General features: G+C 40.5%; 2 protein-coding genes across 2 annotated transcripts; one reads left to right on the top strand and one right to left on the bottom strand.

The window, feature by feature from the left end:
- Nucleotides 1-16: 16 nt before the first annotated feature.
- LOC311366740 (uncharacterized protein) lies at nt 17-16350 on the bottom strand (the record flags this gene model as incomplete). Its single annotated transcript, XM_084485533.1, has 10 exons — nt 15843-16350; nt 13817-13921; nt 7214-7343; nt 5963-6173; nt 4042-4146; nt 3349-3382; nt 2704-2811; nt 2208-2269; nt 1267-1431; nt 17-232 (listed from the first exon to the last, which is right to left on the bottom strand). The coding sequence occupies exons 1-10, from the start codon at nt 15850-15852 to the stop codon at nt 17-19; spliced, it is 1146 nt and encodes a 381-aa protein (XP_084341659.1). The 5' UTR covers nt 15853-16350.
- On the top strand, nt 16008-20756 carry LOC311366741 (cryptochrome DASH-like; the record flags this gene model as incomplete). The annotated part of the gene is made up of 7 exons (XM_084485534.1): nt 16008-16114; nt 16477-16556; nt 16639-16698; nt 16874-17031; nt 17194-17313; nt 20187-20375; nt 20517-20756. The coding sequence occupies 7 exons, from the start codon at nt 16008-16010 to the stop codon at nt 20622-20624; spliced, it is 822 nt and encodes a 273-aa protein (XP_084341660.1). The 3' UTR covers nt 20625-20756.
- Between the last annotated feature and the right edge of the window lie 604 nt (nt 20757-21360).

The following is a 21360-nucleotide window of genomic DNA, read 5'->3' on the forward strand; positions in this document are numbered from 1 at the left end:
GAAAGTGAGCATTGTTTCAGGTTATGTTCCAGAGTTTGAATCTAAACCGACTAGTGTACTGACAAACCTCTTCAGGGAGCACTGTGGAAGAGACGACACGTGTGTGGTCTGTAGGCAGAGGGATGACTGGAGAGTGGTCTGCAGAGGGAGAGGCGACTGGGGAGTGGCCTGTAGACGGAGAGGCGACTGGTGTGCGGAGGACGGGTTTCTCCACTGTAGCTGGAGCCGTAGGCTGATGGAGAGGAAAAAAGGGAGAACCAGAGGAGAATGAAAGAGAGAGACTGACAGAGAGACATCAAAAATTATCTGACACGTACTACTACTACTTATACTAATATTAATTTAAAAAAAAACTATTGCTAATTGCTATCCATTATTACTATTATTGTCATTATTACATAGGCTACAACTACAATCCTAATAAAGCATACTAATTCAGCACCAAACAGACTGATATTTCAAAATGTAGCTACATTCAAATTTAGTTCCTTTTGTCAACTGAAGTTTCAAATACACTCATTTCTATCAATATTTATCTCTAATATCTCCTCCAAAGCTGCCTGTCATAGATTAAATTCACCAAGATGGCGATCATTTTACATCCATTAAAATAACATTAGCCAAATCCTTGTGTGGTGATCAAATAGATTATAAACTTTAGCCGAAAATACGACCAACAACTGATAAATTTACCACTGCCTTTCAACAGAGGTGAATGCATATGCAGACAAAGGTGTTAACAAGACATTTAATAGATGGTAAGGGCCGCTGGAAAATGACTTTCATCTCCAGACCACAGTCCACATCTAGACTCTAGCTAAATGGACTGGAGGCTAGCATCTCTCCTCCTACCTCTTGAGTAGCAGCAGCAGCTGTGCTGAGCATGGAGGTATAGTGCTTGATTATGCCACAAAGTTTTACATCTAGTGCTGGGCTGTTAACACCATTAACGGCGTTAACAGACATTGGCCGCGTTTCCCAGATTTGTTAAGAAGCTCTTAGCGCGAAATATAAAATAGAGATAAAAAATAAAATAAGAACAATAAATAACCAAAATATGAGGAATAACATGTGCTCTGCACATCAGGCACACAAATAAAATTAATCATCATGACTATCATTTATCATAATTTTTACGCACACATCCATGTCCCCTATCTGCATGAACATCAAAAACAACCGTTCTTAAATCAACCCCTAGTGTCGCTGTTGCGTCGTGAAGCACTTCCTGTGTTTGAAACTATACTGACTAATGTGTTGACAAACCTCTTCAGAAAGCACTGTGGAAGAGACGACACGAGTGTGGCCTGTAGGCAGAGAGATGACTGGGGAGTGGTCTGCAGAGAGAGAGGCGACTGGGAAGTGGCCTGTAGACGAAGAGGCGACTGGTGTGCAGAGGACAGGTTTCTCCACTGTAGCTGGAGCCGTAGGCTGATGGAGAGGAAAAAAGGGGCAACCAGAGGAGAATGTGAGAGGGAGACATGACACAGTGGAACATCTGCAGCTAAAATACTTATTTGATGATACGAGACAATATAACTGAATATAATTTAACACATAACTAATTATTTTGCAAATGGTAGATGAGCTAATTGACAAATGAATTTCCCCTTGGGGATCAATAAAGTAATTCCTATTCCTATATCTACATAATGCCAAGTCGGTGCTGATGGTGCATTACGTTTTTGGTGTAGTGGACTGCTCAGGTTTTTCAATTTTCAAAGTTTATACAATTTCAAATTTACTTTGTTCGACATTTTAGAATAAAATAGAGGTATAAGCGTCTGGGAGAGTCCCTATTTAACATATATGCCACTATATTTGAACTAACACTTTTAAACCTCCTTTTGGAAAAGCATTTCAATATATATCTGTGTATGGGTGCATGGCGTCTGTCCGACTACTTATTTCTCCAACTTCCCATTTCTCCGACCACATTGCTTTATTTTTGCGTCCATTATTCCGACCTCCCATTCTCCGACTTAAGTAGCCCTAACCCAAACCCCAACCCTAAATCTAACCTTAACACTGTAGAATAACTTGGATTAATGGGTAGTCGGAGAAATGAGTCGTCGGCCTTTTGGGCGGTCGGAGTGACGTATGCTCCCCTCTGTCCATGCCAGTTCTTAGTGCTCATGTAGGTGAAGGTGGCATGAAAATCTTATGGATACTACTTCCAGTAAAGGGTTACCAAAATAACTACTTACTGAAGTCTTTTGTCTTTGGACTTTGGAGTAAAAGCAGTATGTGTGCCATACAGTGGTGCAAACTGTTAAAACAACAAAATACTCATTAGTGTCAATGTTGTAATGCTTTACAAAATTGTTTGTTTTTTTTTTACTTAAAAGGGACTTGGAGCAGGACTTGTGAAAAATTAAACATGCAATTTAAGTTTTTTTTAATGCTATTCGGTGATGAAGCGTTCAAAACCAAAAAGAAGGAGCCCACCCACGTATCTCTCCATTGCCTTGAACAGGCTGTGTGCTGCATAATGTACTGCAATTCTGGATCCGAATTTCCCATGCAGTTCTGCAGACGTGACGTCAGACTCTTTTAAAAAATCCTGGAGGAAACACTGAAGGTGCCACCATTTTCTGTTTTGGTCTGACGCATGGACGCGTCGACATATTTACATCGTATTTACAACACTGGGATGCGTTTGTCCCAGCCCTAAATGCAAAATGTAAGAATTTTTATACAAACCTTCACATCTTAGCCCCCACCACATCAGTGAGGAAAATGGCCCATGACAAACCGAGCATTTTTCCATTGAGCCGAACTTCTCTTTTACTACCAGATGTGTCTTGCATTCTAAAAGGAAACACACATTGACATTTACTGTGTGAATACAGATTTTAATTTTTTACTTAGATAACTTCCTCTAGAGGCCTGTCACCTAGCCTTGCAATTTTACCTCAAATCTACCTCAAAACATTAGTCTGGAAAGAAGCACATAACGAGCAGCTTAGATCTGACACAAACTCAGTCGAATCAGCATATCACCAGGTTTACCAAAAAAAAAGGCTATTTTCCCCACATTTATGCACTATTACGTTTCCTCTGGTATGTTAGTGTTGTCACCTTTTAGTTCAATTTGAATGTTATTAATCGATATCCCAGGGGGATAACAGGCCTGTCCTGAGGCAGCACCGCTGCATTAAGCATCATGAAAAACAGTAGTAGTAAGTAGGGCGGCTTCCTCAGCTAGTCAGGTGAGTGCCCAGCTGGGCTACATTGGTCCTTCCATTGGAAGAAATAAAATACAAATAAAATTGCCTGCCTTGCCTTATAATAAAGTTTTGCCTGGTATATCCTTCCTTTATTATATTTTACATCAAGATTTCTTACCATTATTGCCAATGCCCGGCCTCTTGGCTTGCTGCTGTGATCCAACCATTTTTCCCATGTGGAGAAATAAAACAAAGCCACAATTAAACAAACAATGGTATCAGAGCCATAACCGGAATATCATGGGTATCCTGTGACATCAAAGTACTTTCAGGTCTAATGCTACTGTGGCAAACTGGCCCAAACACCATGAATAACCACACAAAACATGCAAGGGTTATGAAACCATACCAAGTCAGTCATGTACAGAGGCAGAAAGTGAGCATCATTTTGTGGCTATCCACAAATATTCTAAATTCGAATATAAAAAAAAAGGGGGTTTGAATGTGAAAATTAATATTCGAATGTGGAAAAAAAAAACATCAGCGGCTGCTTTGCGAGTGGGCGCACTGACCCGTCATAGGAGTTGCATTTGCACAGCTACACTCACTGCTTTAAGTGAAACTGAGACACGATAAAAAACTGTAGCAGATGGCAGAGAGAAACACGAATTGGCAGAAAGTTCAGAGCCCAACTCGGCAGCAGAGAGAATGGTTTGGAAATACGTCAGACCTGACGGCAAAAAAGGGGTAGATTGATATGGGGGTAATTGATTTGAATGGTTCAAATATTCGCTATTTTATTAGAGCGAATATTCAAACGTCATTTCAAGCAATTTTGACAGCCCTAACACCAACAAACATACTGACAAACCTCTTCAGGGAGCACTGTGGAAGAGATGACTGGTGTGTGGCCTGGAGATGGAGAGACAACTGGTGTGTGGAGGACAGGTTTCTCAACTGTAGTTGGAGCACTAGGCTGATGGAGAGGCAAAAGAGGAGAAACAGAGGAGAATGAAAGAGGGAGACATGGGAGAGTCATTTTTATGTAGAACATCTGCTGCTGAAATACTGAATTTGACATTGAGGATACATATTAAACTTCTGCCCTGCATTTCGATTATATCCAGCCCGCAAGAAAACATTACATCCCTATCAGAGAGAGGAAACAAAGAGGATAGAGCGAGGAGACGGAGAGGGGACAGAAAGGACAGAGAGGAAACAGAGAAAGATCGTATGCAATGCTGAGGTCTTGTTAACACCTGCCAATGTAATAATGTCCACAAACATAATAAACCATAAATGTAATATAAATCTGCAGCTTTTAATATAATAATTCCACAAACGTAATACATTTTCCACAAACGTAATAGCTGCTGACTACTACAAAAATGACACGCAATTTCCCACAAATGTAATAACTATTACGTTTGCAGAGATTTATTGCGTTTGTGGGGAAGTGAAAATCTTCAACTTTCGATTGTAATAACTTCCCACAAATGTAATAACGCAATGAATAATGTTGTTGTGGTTGTTGTTTTTTTGCCTATACACCTACTAGAGGCAATTATAAGCAATTAGAACACGACTCTCTTGAATACTCAATCCTGATTGGTCAATCACCAATATTCTGCGGTGTTAATTTCTCGATAGACCACCGCTGAGCGGACGATAGACACCGCTGAGCGGACCGTTGCTAGGGACTCCATAGCAACGGTCAACTCTGCATGTCCGGTCACGGCCACTGTTTTGCTGAGCCTCCTCCCGTTCGTGCATTTGAAGCCTTTGATAATCAAATCAGTGGATCGATGGATTACCATACACGTTACGATGTATTTTGTGTAGTCATATCTGTCATAAACAAGAGGTTAAGGGGTGCGGGGTGCGTTTGTGTTGCGGAGTCGCGGTGCGAAAATGAAACACAAGGTAAATATCCTGCATACTTTCTCTTTTCTGTGCTGCACTGATCAGAGCGGCGTCCCTAGCAACGGTCTAATTTTACATGAATAAAATCTCTTTTTATTATTATTTTTGTGTTATTATTGAATGATTTAGTTGTAGGCCGTGTTCTAAGCGGGATAATGTATGTTCCATACAACCTGTCGGGGTTTATTTCTCCATAACAACCTCCGAACTATACATTATCCTTTACTTAACCAAGATTTCTTAATAGGGATTTTTATTAGAAATCCAAGTGCACAAAATACAGATGAGGAATGTGAAAAGCAAAACAAAACAGTGTCGAACTCACTTTAACTGTTTAGGACCACAGACAAACCCAACTGAGGTTGTATAGTAAAACCAGTTAATTGCTTGCTTGTTATAACACAACACCTAGTTTAAATAGACAAGAACAAAAAGGGAGTGGGGGGATGGGGGGTGATTACCAGTGTCCTGACCCGACACCCTGAAGTGATTGCTGCCACCTAAGATCCTATATAGTCAACAAACAAACAACAACAACCACAACGACATTATTCATTGCGTTATTACATTTGTGGGAAGTTATTACAATCGAAAGATTTTCACTTCCCCACAAATGCAATAAATCTCTGCAAACGTAATAGTTATTACATTTGTGGGAAATCGCATGTCATTTTTGTAGTAGTCAGCGGCTATTACGTTTGTGGAAAATGTATTACGTTCATGGGATTATTACATTTAAAGCTGCAGATTTTTATTACATTTATGATTTATTACGTTTGTGGACATTATTACATTGGCAGGTGTTACAGGTCTTCTTCTCACATACATTATTTAAAAAATATATGTTAAATTCATCAAATGTACTCTACCTTGGCAATTTGTTGCCTTTGGAAAAAACGCCATGGAAGGTTTTCTCCTCCATAGTCATAGGTTATTTCTTGCTCTTCCTCAATGTCCTCAATGGCAAACAAACAGAGAGCGGGTTTACCATCCACCTCTATTTGTTTCATTTTTGCATTCGGCGCTTCAGCATCATTTATGAGTCTGCCAAGTGTTCCATCTTCATTTGATGCATCAATGCTGCAAGGGTTACAAGAATCAATTATTAAAAAGGTAAACAACAATGTAAAGTGAAATCTGAGATTTGATTGGAAAAAGTGGTGGGCGACATGGCAAAAAAAAATCACAATCACAGTTTCTAAAAATATAGCTCTAAAAGAAAATAAAAATATAACAGCATTTAGGCCAAAGAACCTCTTTGAACAGATTCAGACAATGAAGATCTAGTTAATGAAGAGCTCCTCTGGCTTCTCAGACAGAGGCTGCAAGAGCTGATCTCACCCCAGGCTGGGTCACTCCTCACTCAACTAAACTCTAAACTCCTAATTTGACGAAGCTTTGCAGGTGGACGGGGCTTAAAGCCTGCAGCGGATACACACAGCTTCCACAGCTGAGAGAACTGCTTGATTTTGTCATGATTTTAAAACCTAATTCCTAAAACACAAAATTTTCAAACATTCAAATTTGGCAGGGTAGTTACTACCACATCAACGTTTCCTCTACATTCATTTAGCAGTGGCAGCCCGCCATTCCTGAATCCTAGCCGCCGCTCCTTCAAATTACTCATTCTTTTTTTCTTTTTTTTTTTTAAATTGTTGCAAATACACCACCACCACATGTATCCACCTGCACAGCAGAGTCCTGCACTGGGTCGGGTACTCGCGAGTAGGGTAAACTACAGATAACTATCTTGCTCAGTATCTACTCTTTGCACCTCGTCTGCACCTCAATGACGGACCACAGCGTCTTTTTCCGCAGCATCATTTAACTCAGGTGACAGAATAACAGCAGTCTCAGTACAGATCAGTGGTCGCTGCTGCCGGTGTGTTTTTAAAGTTAGCGGGTTTGATTCTCGCGCCGAACGTTGCGCTCGAGTGCTAGTGGAAAAGCAAAAAACCATCAATCTGAGAACACATATCTATTCTAACTTTACACAGACTTAAACAAAATTGTGGTGCAGACGCTAGAACATGATTTGCAAGAATTTCAATTCCAAGAATTTTTTTGCGTGTGGTTTGGCTTTAGGTCAAGAATAACATCCTGCAATTCAGACTACTCACCAATGATCTGCTCCCTTATGTTTGAAGAAATATGTATACTCATTCGGTGCTACATTATTCTTCAGAACTCCCCTGTACTCCAGGATGAAAGAGCCTTTTGGAATTGGCTCAGATGCAAACACACCTCGTCCTATCAAAAAATGAATAACAGTTAATGGAAACAAGTGTAATAAAAAAGTAGTTGCAAGAAGAAAAGTTGAAATTATGATTTAAAAAATGTCAATCATGAGGAAAACATGAAACCCATCAGATCTGCTAACTCACTCATCAAATGTTGAGATTTCAACATTAGTGGACAGATTTGCAATATTTACCATTTGTACTCCTGGAAAATCTCATCTTTTGTCAAAGCAATATTTAAAATCATGCAAAAGTTTGATGTGACATACTATATTTTACTGTATGACCTTGTATGTGCTACTCTGTCCTTATAAACCATTACTGGGCCACACACAAACACACACAAGTCTTTGCACTAAAGTATTGGTTCTCACTGTTGTCCTCATATGCCAAACACTGGCCTTACACACCATGACTATGCAAACACAAAACACACACACACCATACTGAATCTGAGTCATATACAGAAGCAATAAGTTAACATTGTTTCAGGTCATTTTAAAGCACTTCCTGTGTTTGAATCTACACTGACAGTGTACTGACAAACCTCTTTGACTTAGACTTTGGGAGACATGGCTGTTGTGTGCAAAACCTGACCACAACTGACCAAACACTGACCAACTGATTGAAGACGGACCAAAACGGACCAAAAACTACCAAAAACTGATCAAAACTCACCTGAAAATTGACTCAAACCAACTAACAGATTAAACACTGACCAAAATTGATTACAACAAACAAACAAAAACATTGAATTATTCTTTTTTTAAATGTTAAATGCTCATTGTCCAGAATTGATGTTATAAAAAAAGTGAAATTATTAGATGAAGACTTGAAATTATGGTTGAAGAACAATGTCAATCATGAGGAAAAAAGATGAAATGAATCAGATCTGCTAACTCACTCATCAAATACTATCTCAACATTACAGGAGAGATTCACAATATTTACTGTTTGTCCTCAGTGAGAAAAGGTATAACTTGATGAAAACCTTGTGAAATGTGATCCTATAACTGCTTTTGTCATAAACTAGGCCCAATATTTAAATTCATGCAAAAGTTTGATGTGACATACTATATTTTACTGTATGACCTTGTATGTGCTACTCTGTCCTTATAAACCATTACTGGGCCACACACAAACACACACAAGTCTTTGCACTAAAGTATTGGTTCTCACTGTTGTCCTCATATGCCAAACACTGGCCTTACACACCATGATTATGCAAACACAAAACACACACACACCATACTGAATCTGAGTCATATACAGAAGCAATAAGTTAACATTGTTTCAGGTCATTTTAAAGCACTTCCTGTGTTTGAATCTACACTGACAGTGTACTGACAAACCTCTTTGACTTAGACTTTGGGAGACATGGCTGTTGTGTGCAAAACCTGACCACAACTGACCAAACACTGACCAAATGATTGAAGACGGACCAAAACGGACCAAAAACTACCAAAAACTGATCAAAACTCACCTGAAAATTGACTCAAACCAACTAACAGATTAAACACTGACCAAAATTGATTACAACAAACAAACAAAAACATTGAATTATTCTTTTTTTAAATGTTAAATGCTCATTGTCCAGAATTGATGTTATAAAAAAAGTGAAATTATTAGATGAAGACTTGAAATTATGGTTGAAGAACAATGTCAATCATGAGGAAAAAAGATGAAATTAATCAGATCTGCTAACTCACTCATCAAATACTATCTCAACATTACAGGAGATTCACAATATTTACTGTTTGTCCTCAGTGAGAAAAGGTATAACTTGATGAAAACCTTGTGAAATGTGATCCTATAACTGCTTTTGTCATAAACTAGGCCCAATATTTAAATTCATGCAAAAGTTTGATGTGACATACTATATTTTACTGTATGACCTTGTATGTGCTACTCTGTCCTTATAAACCATTACTGGGCCACACACAAACACACACAAGTCTTTGCACTAAAGTATTGGTTCTCACTGTTGTCCTCATATGCCAAACACTGGCCTTACACACCATGATTATGCAAACACAAAACACACACACACCATACTGAATTATAGTCATATACAGAAGCAATAAGTTAACATTGTTTCAGGTCATTTTAAAGCACTTCCTGTGTTTGAATCTACACTGACAGTGTACTGACAAACCTCTTTGCCTTAGACTTTGGGAGACATGGCTGTTGTGTGCAAAACCTGACCACAACTGACCAAACACTGACCAACTGATTGAAGACAGACCAAAACGGACCAAAAACTACCAAAAACTGATCAAAACTCACCTGAAAATTGACTCAAACCAACTAACAGATTAAACACTGACCAAAATTGATTACAACAAACAAACAAAAACATTGAATTATTCTTTTTTTAAATGTTAAATGCTCATTGTCCAGAATTGATGTTATAAAAAAAGTGAAATTATTAGATGAAGACTTGAAATTATGGTTGAAGAACAATGTCAATCATGAGGAAAAAAGATGAAATTAATCAGATCTGCTAACTCACTCATCAAATACTATCTCAACATTACAGGAGATTCACAATATTTACTGTTTGTCCTCAGTGAGAAAAGGTATAACTTGATGAAAACCTTGTGAAATGTGATCCTATAACTGCTTTTGTCATAAACTAGGCCCAATATTTAAATTCATGCAAAAGTTTGATGTGACATACTATATTTTACTGTATGACCTTGTATGTGCTACTCTGTCCTTATAAACCATTACTGGGCCACACACAAACACACACAAGTCTTTGCACTAAAGTATTGGTTCTCACTGTTGTCCTCATATGCCAAACACTGGCCTTACACACCATGATTATGCAAACACAAAACACACACACACCATACTGAATCTGAGTCATATACAGAAGCAATAAGTTAACATTGTTTCAGGTCATTTTAAAGCACTTCCTGTGTTTGAATCTACACTGACAGTGTACTGACAAACCTCTTTGACTTAGACTTTGGGAGACATGGCTGTTGTGTGCAAAACCTGACCACAACTGACCAAACACTGACCAACTGATTGAAGACGGACCAAAACGGACCAAAAACTACCAAAAACTGATCAAAACTCACCTGAAAATTGACTCAAACCAACTAACAGATTAAACACTGACCAAAATTGATTACAACAAACAAACAAAAACATTGAATTATTCTTTTTTTAAATGTTAAATGCTCATTGTCCAGAATTGATGTTATAAAAAAAGTGAAATTATTAGATGAAGACTTGAAATTATGGTTGAAGAACAATGTCAATCATGAGGAAAAAAGATGAAATGAATCAGATCTGCTAACTCACTCATCAAATACTATCTCAACATTACAGGAGAGATTCACAATATTTACTGTTTGTCCTCAGTGAGAAAAGGTATAACTTGATGAAAACCTTGTGAAATGTGATCCTATAACTGCTTTTGTCATAAACTAGGCCCAATATTTAAATTCATGCAAAAGTTTGATGTGACATACTATATTTTACTGTATGACCTTGTATGTGCTACTCTGTCCTTATAAACCATTACTGGGCCACACACAAACACACACAAGTCTTTGCACTAAAGTATTGGTTCTCACTGTTGTCCTCATATGCCAAACACTGGCCTTACACACCATGATTATGCAAACACAAAACACACACACACCATACTGAATCTGAGTCATATACAGAAGCAATAAGTTAACATTGTTTCAGGTCATTTTAAAGCACTTCCTGTGTTTGAATCTACACTGACAGTGTACTGACAAACCTCTTTGACTTAGACTTTGGGAGACATGGCTGTTGTGTGCAAAACCTGACCACAACTGACCAAACACTGACCAAATGATTGAAGACGGACCAAAACGGACCAAAAACTACCAAAAACTGATCAAAACTCACCTGAAAATTGACTCAAACCAACTAACAGATTAAACACTGACCAAAATTGATTACAACAAACAAACAAAAACATTGAATTATTCTTTTTTTAAATGTTAGGCTAAATGCTCATTGTCCAGAATTGATGTTATAAAAAAAGTGAAATTATTAGATGAAGACTTGAAATTATGGTTGAAGAACAATGTCAATCATTAGGAAAAAAGATGAAATTAATCAGATCTGCTAACTCACTCATCAAATACTATCTCAACATTACAGGAGAGATTCACAATATTTACTGTTTGTCCTCAGTGAGAAAAGGTATAACTTGATGAAAACCTTGTGAAATGTGATCCTATAACTGCTTTTGTCATAAACTAGGCCCAATATTTAAATTCATGCAAAAGTTTGATGTGACATACTATATTTTACTGTATGACCTTGTATGTGCTACTCTGTCCTTATAAACCATTACTGGGCCACACACAAACACACACAAGTATTTGCACTAAAGTATTGGTTCTCACTGTTGTCCTCATATGCCAAACACTGGCCTTACACACCATGATTATGCAAACACAAAACACACACACACCATACTAGAGTTGTCACGATACCAAAATGAGTAACCACGGTACTATACCAGACAAAGTATCACGGTTCCGGGTAATATCACGATACTGCAACCTTTTTTTATTATTATTTTTATGAACTGCAATGTATTTTTACAAGTTATAAATACTTATTAATTACTTATGTTGTTTGGTGCATGATAAACATAATACTGGTGAAGTAGGAATTAGACTGAAACAAATATTTATAAATAAGCAATAAAAAACAAATAAATGAAGTTAGAATTTATATGGTTGAAAATAAATAACCATTCAGTCTCTTGCACATTAACTTATGTTTAACAAATATAAATAATCAACTTAGGATAAAAACAAATCCACTGTCTAAAAATCTATTTGACAATAATGCTTCTTCATAATAAACCAGAGGACAAAATACAATGAACAGGAACTGATTCCCTGTGAAAACTATATTTTTATGCATTTTCTAGGTGATTTATACTTGGACATCCTTTAACGCTTTATTCCTCAGCCTGTACACGGAGCATATAGCCTGATATTAGCCAATGAGAAAATAAACAGAGCTAAATTAATTAAGTGCCACTGACGACGCCGCAGCAGACAAGTCGCTCGCGCCCGGTGCTTCTGCCGTGGTGAGTGTGTTGTCTCATGTTTGACTGTAAGCCATGCGCGCGTCTAGGCGAGACCGAACTTTAGCTCGTTGTTTGTTTTGAAGCAAATTTCTATGGAAGCGGAGCTGTCTCAGCTGTCTTCATAGAGTCCGTTCTTGGTTCTTGCCGGCATGAACACACGAACAGCCAATCAGATAACAGACGGGCGGACCCAGCGTGCGGAAACAGCCTATCATATCCCCGGACATCACCAGTAACAGGGAAACAGCCAATCATTCAGCAGCTGTGTAGTTAGGTTGCAGTGGGTGCATGTGGGTTTTGTTTACAAGGGAGTGCGTGCAGTGAGAAGCCGGGAGGAGAGGAGAGGAGAGGCGGCCGCTATGTAGCGGAAACTGGCACCGGTAGTAGTAATCCACGGTAGTACCGTCATGTAGAATTTCTAGTAAAGTAGGAACCGTTATGGACTGCGCTGTCTCTCTCTGTCCCTCGGCTCTCTGGACTGTTGTTTTGGGCTCTAATAAGGGCGCATGGACGGTCCAACCCGGGCTTTTTTTTTAAAATGGGTTCGGACAGAGAATTAATGCTCATCATAAATGTAAACACACTAACGTCAGCGCGTCACGTGCAGCACCACGCCGCCCCAACAAACACTACCACGGCAAAGAAAACAAACTAACAAAAAAATAAAAACTACCGCCGCTACGTCTTCTTGTTTCTTTACTGCTCTATGGTCGGGTCAATATCAACACCTATGGCTGTGTGGGTTAAATGGTGGATAATGGCCGTCCGCCGGTCCCACCCCCCCCTCAGAAAAAAAGCGGATTTGCATGATTTACGAGGGCCGCATTTTCATGTCTAAAAATGCGGATTTTCGGAAAAATCACATGCCTGAACACCACAATTTGTCCGAAGCTGTTTAACGACGGTTAAAGTGAAACTGAAGGTAAATATCCTGCATAGTTTGTTTCTCTTTTCTGTGCTCCCGTGATCAGAGCGCCGCTCCTACGCTACCACACAGAGTTGTTTTAGAGGGAAATACAGAGACTGTTGCTGAAAACCTGCCCCTGAAGGCAACGTGCATCAGCGGTTTTACATGTATTTCCCTCTAAAACAACTCTGTGTGGTAGCGTTGTGTTATTATCTCATAGCGTGGTGAATGTGCAGGTCACAACTTGTCCACCAGAGCGTTGTGGAGTTGTTGGATTGTATATTTGATGAGGGAAACCAAGGAATCCTACTAGCCTCCGTAGCGTAGCTCTGAGCAGCTCAAGGCTCTGCTCCGCCGTTCTAAAAAATAGCTTATACCGACAATTAAAGGTAACGAACCTACTGCTATGACTATAGCGATTATGGCAATGGGCCAATTTGCCAAAATGTTGAACTATCCCTTTAAAGCAAAAACTTACCTTTGGTGGGGCCAATGTATTTGCAGACACATGCTGCTTTGTCCTCCTTCAATCTCACGTGGTGTTTTGCATCATGCATGGGATTCAGTCTGCTGCCTCGCCTCACTGCAAAATATCATGTCAATTCAGTCCTTACAAATTAGGGGTGTGATCGGGTACACGTGTACACGTGTAACCGGTTAGTAAATCATAACCGTTTAGGAAAAATCAGTAAACGAAAACCGAAAAAAAAAAAAATATATCAAAATCAAAATTAACATGTACTATTTATTTAATGATTAATAAAGCTACAAATGTTCCACTTTGACAACGTTAATGCGCTAAGAAATGCACGTGATAAATGTTGGGTAATTGACCACCGTGCATTACGTCATGTAACACGTAAGTTTCACTCCCCCCCCCCTTTCCGCCATGTTGGAAGGTACGCCCCTCCGAGTGCAGCTGAGCTTTGCGTTATTGTTGACACGGTAGCTGCTAGCAGAGGAGGTTGTTGAAATTCTGTACTGTTTTAACAATGCCTGGAAATAACTGCTGCGTTAAAAACTGCTTCAATGTGGGTTACAGTTTGTCAGGTTCCCTAAATGGACAACGCAGTTGTCCCACACTACAAGATTTTTTAATCTTATGTGATTTTTGAGTCGGATGTACACCACACACATAAAGAGAATCTCAGCCCATTTCTTGCTCTCCGATCGTAAATACAAATACATGAGATTCGAACACAAGACGGAACACCACACACGGACAATCTTGTCCGCTAATCGCCCGCTGCAGGGCCGTGGAGGTGGAACTAGAGCGACTCGTCAACAGAGAAGATGGATCAGCGTCTTTTGACGGCAGTGGTTTCCGCGGTGCTTATGCTTACATAATATCAGAGAAGATCCGCGTCAGTTCGGCCGCGGCGCAATTAATGAATAAAGATCATAAACTGAATGGCTGTGCAAGTGTTGTGAGACACGGCTGCGAACCGGCAACTTAAAACAAAGTAGTGCCGGTTTGGTTCTGTGCCGCTGCCGTATCCAGTGGAATAGCAATAGCTACATTGACTATAATGGTTTCTAATGTCTTCTTGTGTTCTCTGCATTTTCACTAGGACCCTTTTCCTTCGCCTTATTCTTCTCCATTTATTTCTATCTCGTAATGTCTCCTGCGTCTCTATGTTGCGTATTTCCTCATGTCTCTATGCCGCTCTGACAACGTTGCCCCTGGCAACCGATAGCCGTGGATGCCATCATGGCGGACGGGCTCAAACCCCTCCCCTCCCCTTCCCAAAAATCACGTGACTCCTCATTCTCAATAGCGCGACTGCGGTCCACTTAAACAACAACAAAAAAAAAAAAAACGGTTAACCGTGTACACGAAAAAAAAGGGGTTGTGTAACCGTTTACAATTTTTTGTAACCGTTCACACCCCTATTACAAATACACAGCATTATTTGAACTCATTTTTAGCAAAGGTATTATGCCAGGCACCGACGCAGCTTAAGCTAGATGATGCTGAAGTTAGCATCCAGCTTCCATCAGGAAGTTCAACAAAATCTGTCTAGAGTCTCAGTTGAACCCTGAAATCTGAGTATCTGGTTCCAGGGAAGCTGATCTGAATTAGTCTGAATTATTAACCCTGAGTATGTTAAGCACCCGCAAAAAAGCCATCATCTATGGAGCTCAGATACAGTGATTCACCATGGCAATGGGGGAATTTAAAAATAGGAGCCTCCATTTCAGTAGACATACATTAATGCATGTTTATGCTGACTGTGCACATTTAATTATTTTGTGGAATGTGACTGAGGCCACAGATACATTACAGCTATGAGCAACCATGTAATTCGTGAATGGTCTTGAAATAATCGGGGTACCCTAAGCTTTCTAACCGTGTATAGCATGGATATAAATATATAAAAAAAAGAACGTTAGCTAACAACCAGCGTGAACACATTATTAAACTAAAGCTTATTTAAGTCGGTCGGGGCTGCCAGTCAAATATGTATAACGTTACGGCAGAATGTAAAATATGAAAGTCTTACTTTTAAACATTCATTTTCCTCCGCTCCGCTTCGTATTATTGCCGTCCCGGGCGTCCCCACTGCTTCTGGCTGGTCCAGGCCCACTGCAAGCCCGCGGCGGAAATTCCCGCCTGGCACATCCGGTTCACGAAAATGGCGGGTCATTGTGTATGTTTTCCCGCAAAAATGTATAACTTGCAATGTCTCTTGCAGCCTCTGGTGTCGCTGTCGAACACAGACGTAATACACAAGCCCTGGTTTCACAAACCCATCCTGCTTTATGAGACCAATATGTGCGAACGTCAGAGAGGCAGGGAGTGGGCTATTTCAGTAGAACAACTATATTAACTGATGACACAAGACATTATGTAATCACACATATATTGATAATAACTTATATTATTATAGCTCAATAATTATAACATAATAAAGTTTTATGTTTATGAGCCCATCAAAATTGGTTCCATATCCCGATTGGTCTTGTAATGCTGGTGAGTAAACCTAAAAATTGGTCTTTTAAACCATGTATGCCAACACACACACACACACACACACACACACACACACACACACACACACACACACACACACACACACACACACACACACACACACACACACACGTAACCGTAACGTTAAATCTGTTTTCCTACAGGGTCATATTTGAACTGCTGTGGAGGGATTACTTCAAGTTTGTGGGTGTCAAGTATGGAAACAGACTGTTTCAGCTCAACGGTATGCTCATGAGTTCATTCCTCCTCATATTTCTGTGAATGATATGTGAGTAGAATCTAACCTAACCGTGTCTTCTGACCAGGACTCCAAGACAAGTCTGTTCCGTGGAAGAAGGATATGACGCTTTACAATGCATGGAAAGGTTTCTGAGGATTTTTTAAACTTTATTATTTTACCTCAATGTTTCTGTGTGAATGGATGTATGAGTAAATCATGAGTGTGTTTTAGGATATAAATAGTAATATCTAAATAGAACTGCATTGATGTATTATATGATATATTGGAGTGTGTTTTATAGTGCGTTCCTCTGTTCCCAGAGGGCCGGACGGGCGTACCCTTCGTAGACGCCAACATGAGGGAGCTGGCCATGACGGGCTTCATGTCCAACAGAGGGCGCCAGAACGTGGCCAGCTTCCTCACCAAGGACCTGGGCCTGGACTGGAGGATGGGCGCTGAGTGGTTTGAATATCTACTTGTAAGTAGTTTTATGGATTTAAAACGTGATTTAATAAATAGATTTATACTTACTCACCATACATCAAAATATAAAGCACGAACAAATGGATGAAGATTCCTGATGATTTCGGCCTCAAGCCACCGATCCAGAGTTCAGTGGTTCTGTGTTCCGCGCCACCAGGTGGATCACGATGTGTGCAGTAACTATGGCAACTGGCTGTACAGCGCAGGCCTGGGCAACGATCCCAGAGAGAACAGGAAGTTCAACATGATCAAGCAGGGGCTGGACTACGACGCGGACGTAAGTTGTGTCTGGTCCGTTGAGCCCTCGGCGAGGACACCAGGCCCTCGGTACAGAGCGTCTGGGCGTGTGTAGTGTGGGGAGGTGTAGTGTGGGGATGTGTAGTGTGGGGATGTGTAGTGTGGGGATGTGTAGTGTGGGGAGGTGTAGGGTGGGGTTGTGTAGGGTGGGGTTGTGTAGGGTGGGGATGTGTAGGGTGGGGATGTGTAGTGTGTGTAGTAGGGCTGGGCGATTAATCTAATTTTGATCGCGATTTCGATTTCAGAGTGAAACGATCACCAAACTAATATAATCGAGTTGAAACGATTTAAAAATATATATATATATATATTTTTTTTAAATATATATATAGAAATTGCAGAACAGCTGGATTCATATCTGGACTTTATTTTCTATTTGACCATATTTTTAAGGGGAAATTTCAAAGTTCTCATTTACAAAGTGGTTTTTTTTGGAGAGAAATTATGAATAAATGCATCATGTTTTCAAACTCAAAAATAATCGTTTGAATAATTGAGATTTCAATATTGACCAAAATAATCGTGATTATGATTTTTTTCCATAATCTAGCAGCCCTAGTGTGTAGTGCGGGGGTGTATAGCGCTCTCAAAATAAATGTAATGTTATAACCATTATAGGGTTGTGCCGATGGATCGTCTATCGTGATGGCTGAGCGATGGAGAGCCACCATCGCGCACCCCCCCCCCCCCGGTCCCCCGTGCCCCCGTCAGTCAGACACACTAATCCTAGTCTCTTCTATAGTTAACCTAAAGACTTTGCAGGGATTGCTCTGTAAATTTAATTGAGAATATAATTAGTGCATATGCATGCTATTTTTATTACGGTAGCCTATGCCAGAGACGTGACGTGTTAGTCTTCCCCGATCTGATCGCATTTCTCGAGCCAGATTACACAGTGCCATGTCGCCAAACTATGACTGTGCTGCTGGAGAAAATGTACAGCGAAGCAGCAGCCTCGCTAGCGGAGAAAGTTGCCATCACCACCGATGCTTGGACAGCGTTGACTACAAGTCGTACGTGACCGAGAACGTTCACTTTTTTACTGACTGGGTTGTGCAGAGTGCGATCCTGCAGACCCGCTCAATCCCAGAGAGGCACACTGCGGAAAACGAAGAATTTTCGTTTACAAATATTTATTTAAAAACGAAAATATGTTTTAGTTTGTGTATGTTAAATGAAATGGTTTTATATCTTAAAGGGATAGTTCAGGATTTTGGACATCGGGTCTCATTTCCAAGTGAGCCAGTCTGTTATTTATCATTGGAGACCGTTTTCAACACTTTTCATTGTCCTTCTAGTTGCAGAAATCGCTGTTTTACCCACTCCACAGTGCACCCGATGCAAACCAATTATAATGCCCAAGACTATCGATGTACATGTCTGTGTTGATAGAATAATATTAGAAATAAAACTATCCTTGAATCGCAATGATCACATTACATTTTGGGGGACTACTTTCTCAGCAGCGGCGGAATTTCACTTTGCTCCGGTGTAGCAACCGATTCACTACAGCAGAAGGTAAACGGAGAAGCGCACTCCAGGTAATATCAGTCCGCCGCTGCCGTAGCTTGCTTCCAACTACAGGGATTATAAACTAAATGCAATGCGATGCAAGGGTAAGTTTATTTCTAACACTATTCTATCAACACAGACATTTACATCGATAGTTAGGCATTATAATTGGTTTGCCTCGGGAGTGGGTAAAACTGTTTTTATTGGCAGGCTAGCAGTTCCCCTCGACTTGCGCTAGCCTAGCACCAGCGATTTCTGCAACTAGAAGGACTGAATGAGAAGTGTTGAAAACGGTCTCCAATGATAAATAACAGACTGGCTCACTTGGAAATGAGACCCGATGTCCAAAATCCTGAACTATCCCTTTAAACAAATTCCGTTGCAAAGAGGAGGCGCGCAGCGTCTATATCCTAATTTAAAAAGTCAGTCGGCCAACGCCGACACATTTGCCTATTGTAAATTGACATGCCATTGTAAACGTTCACAATCCTCTGCTCTATACTGTGATATTTTGTTTATCATTTCTATTAACTTCTGCGTGGCTCACACACGCAAGTGGTCATGTAGATCGGTCGTCTGCTCCTTTTTTTTGCGCGGATCACACATCACATGAGCAGATCTTGCACACAACTTCAGTCGTGTCCCTTGGCTGTCCAGTGTCCACCCTCATCAGGTCTAAATCCCCAAAATTGCCATATACAGGAAAAGTAGCAGTACCCTTTTTTAACAACCAATGCCAATGTTTCAAGGAAGTGACTTTTTTTTTTTTTTCCCCTACGTGCAAAAGCCTGGATGAGTAATTAGTTAGGTTAGTAAAATAACGTAACTAACCCCCCGATGACGACGACAATGTCATCGTCCATCGTGATTATTATTATTTTTTACTGTAAACATCGTCAACTGCCAATTTAGGGGACATCACTCAACCCTAATCCATTATCCATTATCCAATATGCAGGATGTCAATTTAGTGAGTACTTCATGTGTAAAGCCTTCATCACGTTAGTTTACATGGCGTTCAGGGGCCCCCTCCAGGGGCCATGGGCACACACAGAGGATGAGGACCCCTCCAGGGGCCATGGGCACACACAGAGGATGAGGACCCCTCCAGGGGCCATGGGCACACACAGAGGATGAGGAACTCTGAAGGGGAAACACGGAACAGAGATCATCCCCTCCTTCCCTCCTCTCATATAAGAAATATAATATTCAGGGAACACGTTGGTTTTTATGTACTTCATTCATGTATCTTTCTACTCATCACTTGATTTCTAGAACTAGATGGTCTCTCTCTCTCTCTCTCTCTCTCACTCTCACACTCTCTCTCTCTCTCTCTCTCAGGGGGACTATGTGCGACGGTGGGTCCCTGAGCTGCAGGGGCTCGGGGGAGGGGAGGTGCACGCCCCGTGGGCCCTGGGGCCCTCGGTCCTGGGCCGTGCCCGGGTCACGCTGGGGGCCAGCTACCCCCACCCCGTGGTCGTGGCCCCGGAGTGGAGCAGACATACGGGCGGGAGGGCCGGCAGGTGCCAGGTGAGGGGAAGTGAGCTCAGAGTGAGGGCATGTGTTGAGTCATGATGAAACAATGGACACTTTTTCAGTGTCCCCTTTTTCAGGAGGGAAGTTGGCTGCTCACCAGTTGAAACGTGTCCCTTTTTATTGTCTTTTTTTCAGAGTGACTCTGGTCCTTCAGCGAGAGGAAAGAAGGGCCCCTCTCACACGCCCAAGCAACACAAAGACAGAGGCATCGATTTCTATTTCTCTAAAAGCAAAAACTTGTGAAAAGAACCACAGGAATCGATGTAACAAAGCTCCTGCCTGATTGCAGAAGTGAAACCCGGTTTCCTCAACGCTGGGCCGACGCCAGGGGCCTGTCTGTAGTTCTGCCTGGTTAATTTATATTGCTGCTGTTTATTGGGGGAAATGTGCTCATGTCTTTATATTTTAATACTTAGAAATGTATTGAGGTTGTCAATCTTTGGTTCTCATTCAAAGTGTTTCTGAGATGTGCTGTGGTCCGTCGTCACGTTGCACTTTCTGGGAGACTGAGAAGGCTTTGTGTCAAAACCACATTGTGGTTTTGATGCTTTTCTATGGAAGGCTACTCCGGGTCTGTTCAGCCCTTTCTCGTTTCTTTCTTGTATGCTGTCTACTGAAAGTCTGTGTAGAAATGTTTGTTGCAGAACTGAAACAGTTACAAAAATGTGCAAATAAAGCATTTTTTTTTTGTAATTGCTATTGGTGTTTGATTGTAGCCCTCTTCCAGAATCAGACTCCCAGACTTCCAGACTCAGGAGGAAGTTCTTTGATAGATTTATAAATGTATTCAGTTTATATATAGTATATACTATAGTTTATACTTATAGTATTCAACATATCAACAAGTAATATGGCGGTTAAGTCCTTTCCGCTAGATGCCACCAAACTACAGACTGCACCTTTTAATAAATATGAACTACTAGATTAAGAACTAGAATATGGCCAGCTGGTATACTGAATGGCCCATCTTAGCCCCCCG

Source organism: Micromesistius poutassou (genome assembly GCF_964030765.1).
Source record: "Micromesistius poutassou genome assembly, chromosome: 21".
Classification (NCBI taxonomy): Eukaryota; Metazoa; Chordata; class Actinopteri; order Gadiformes; family Gadidae; genus Micromesistius; species Micromesistius poutassou.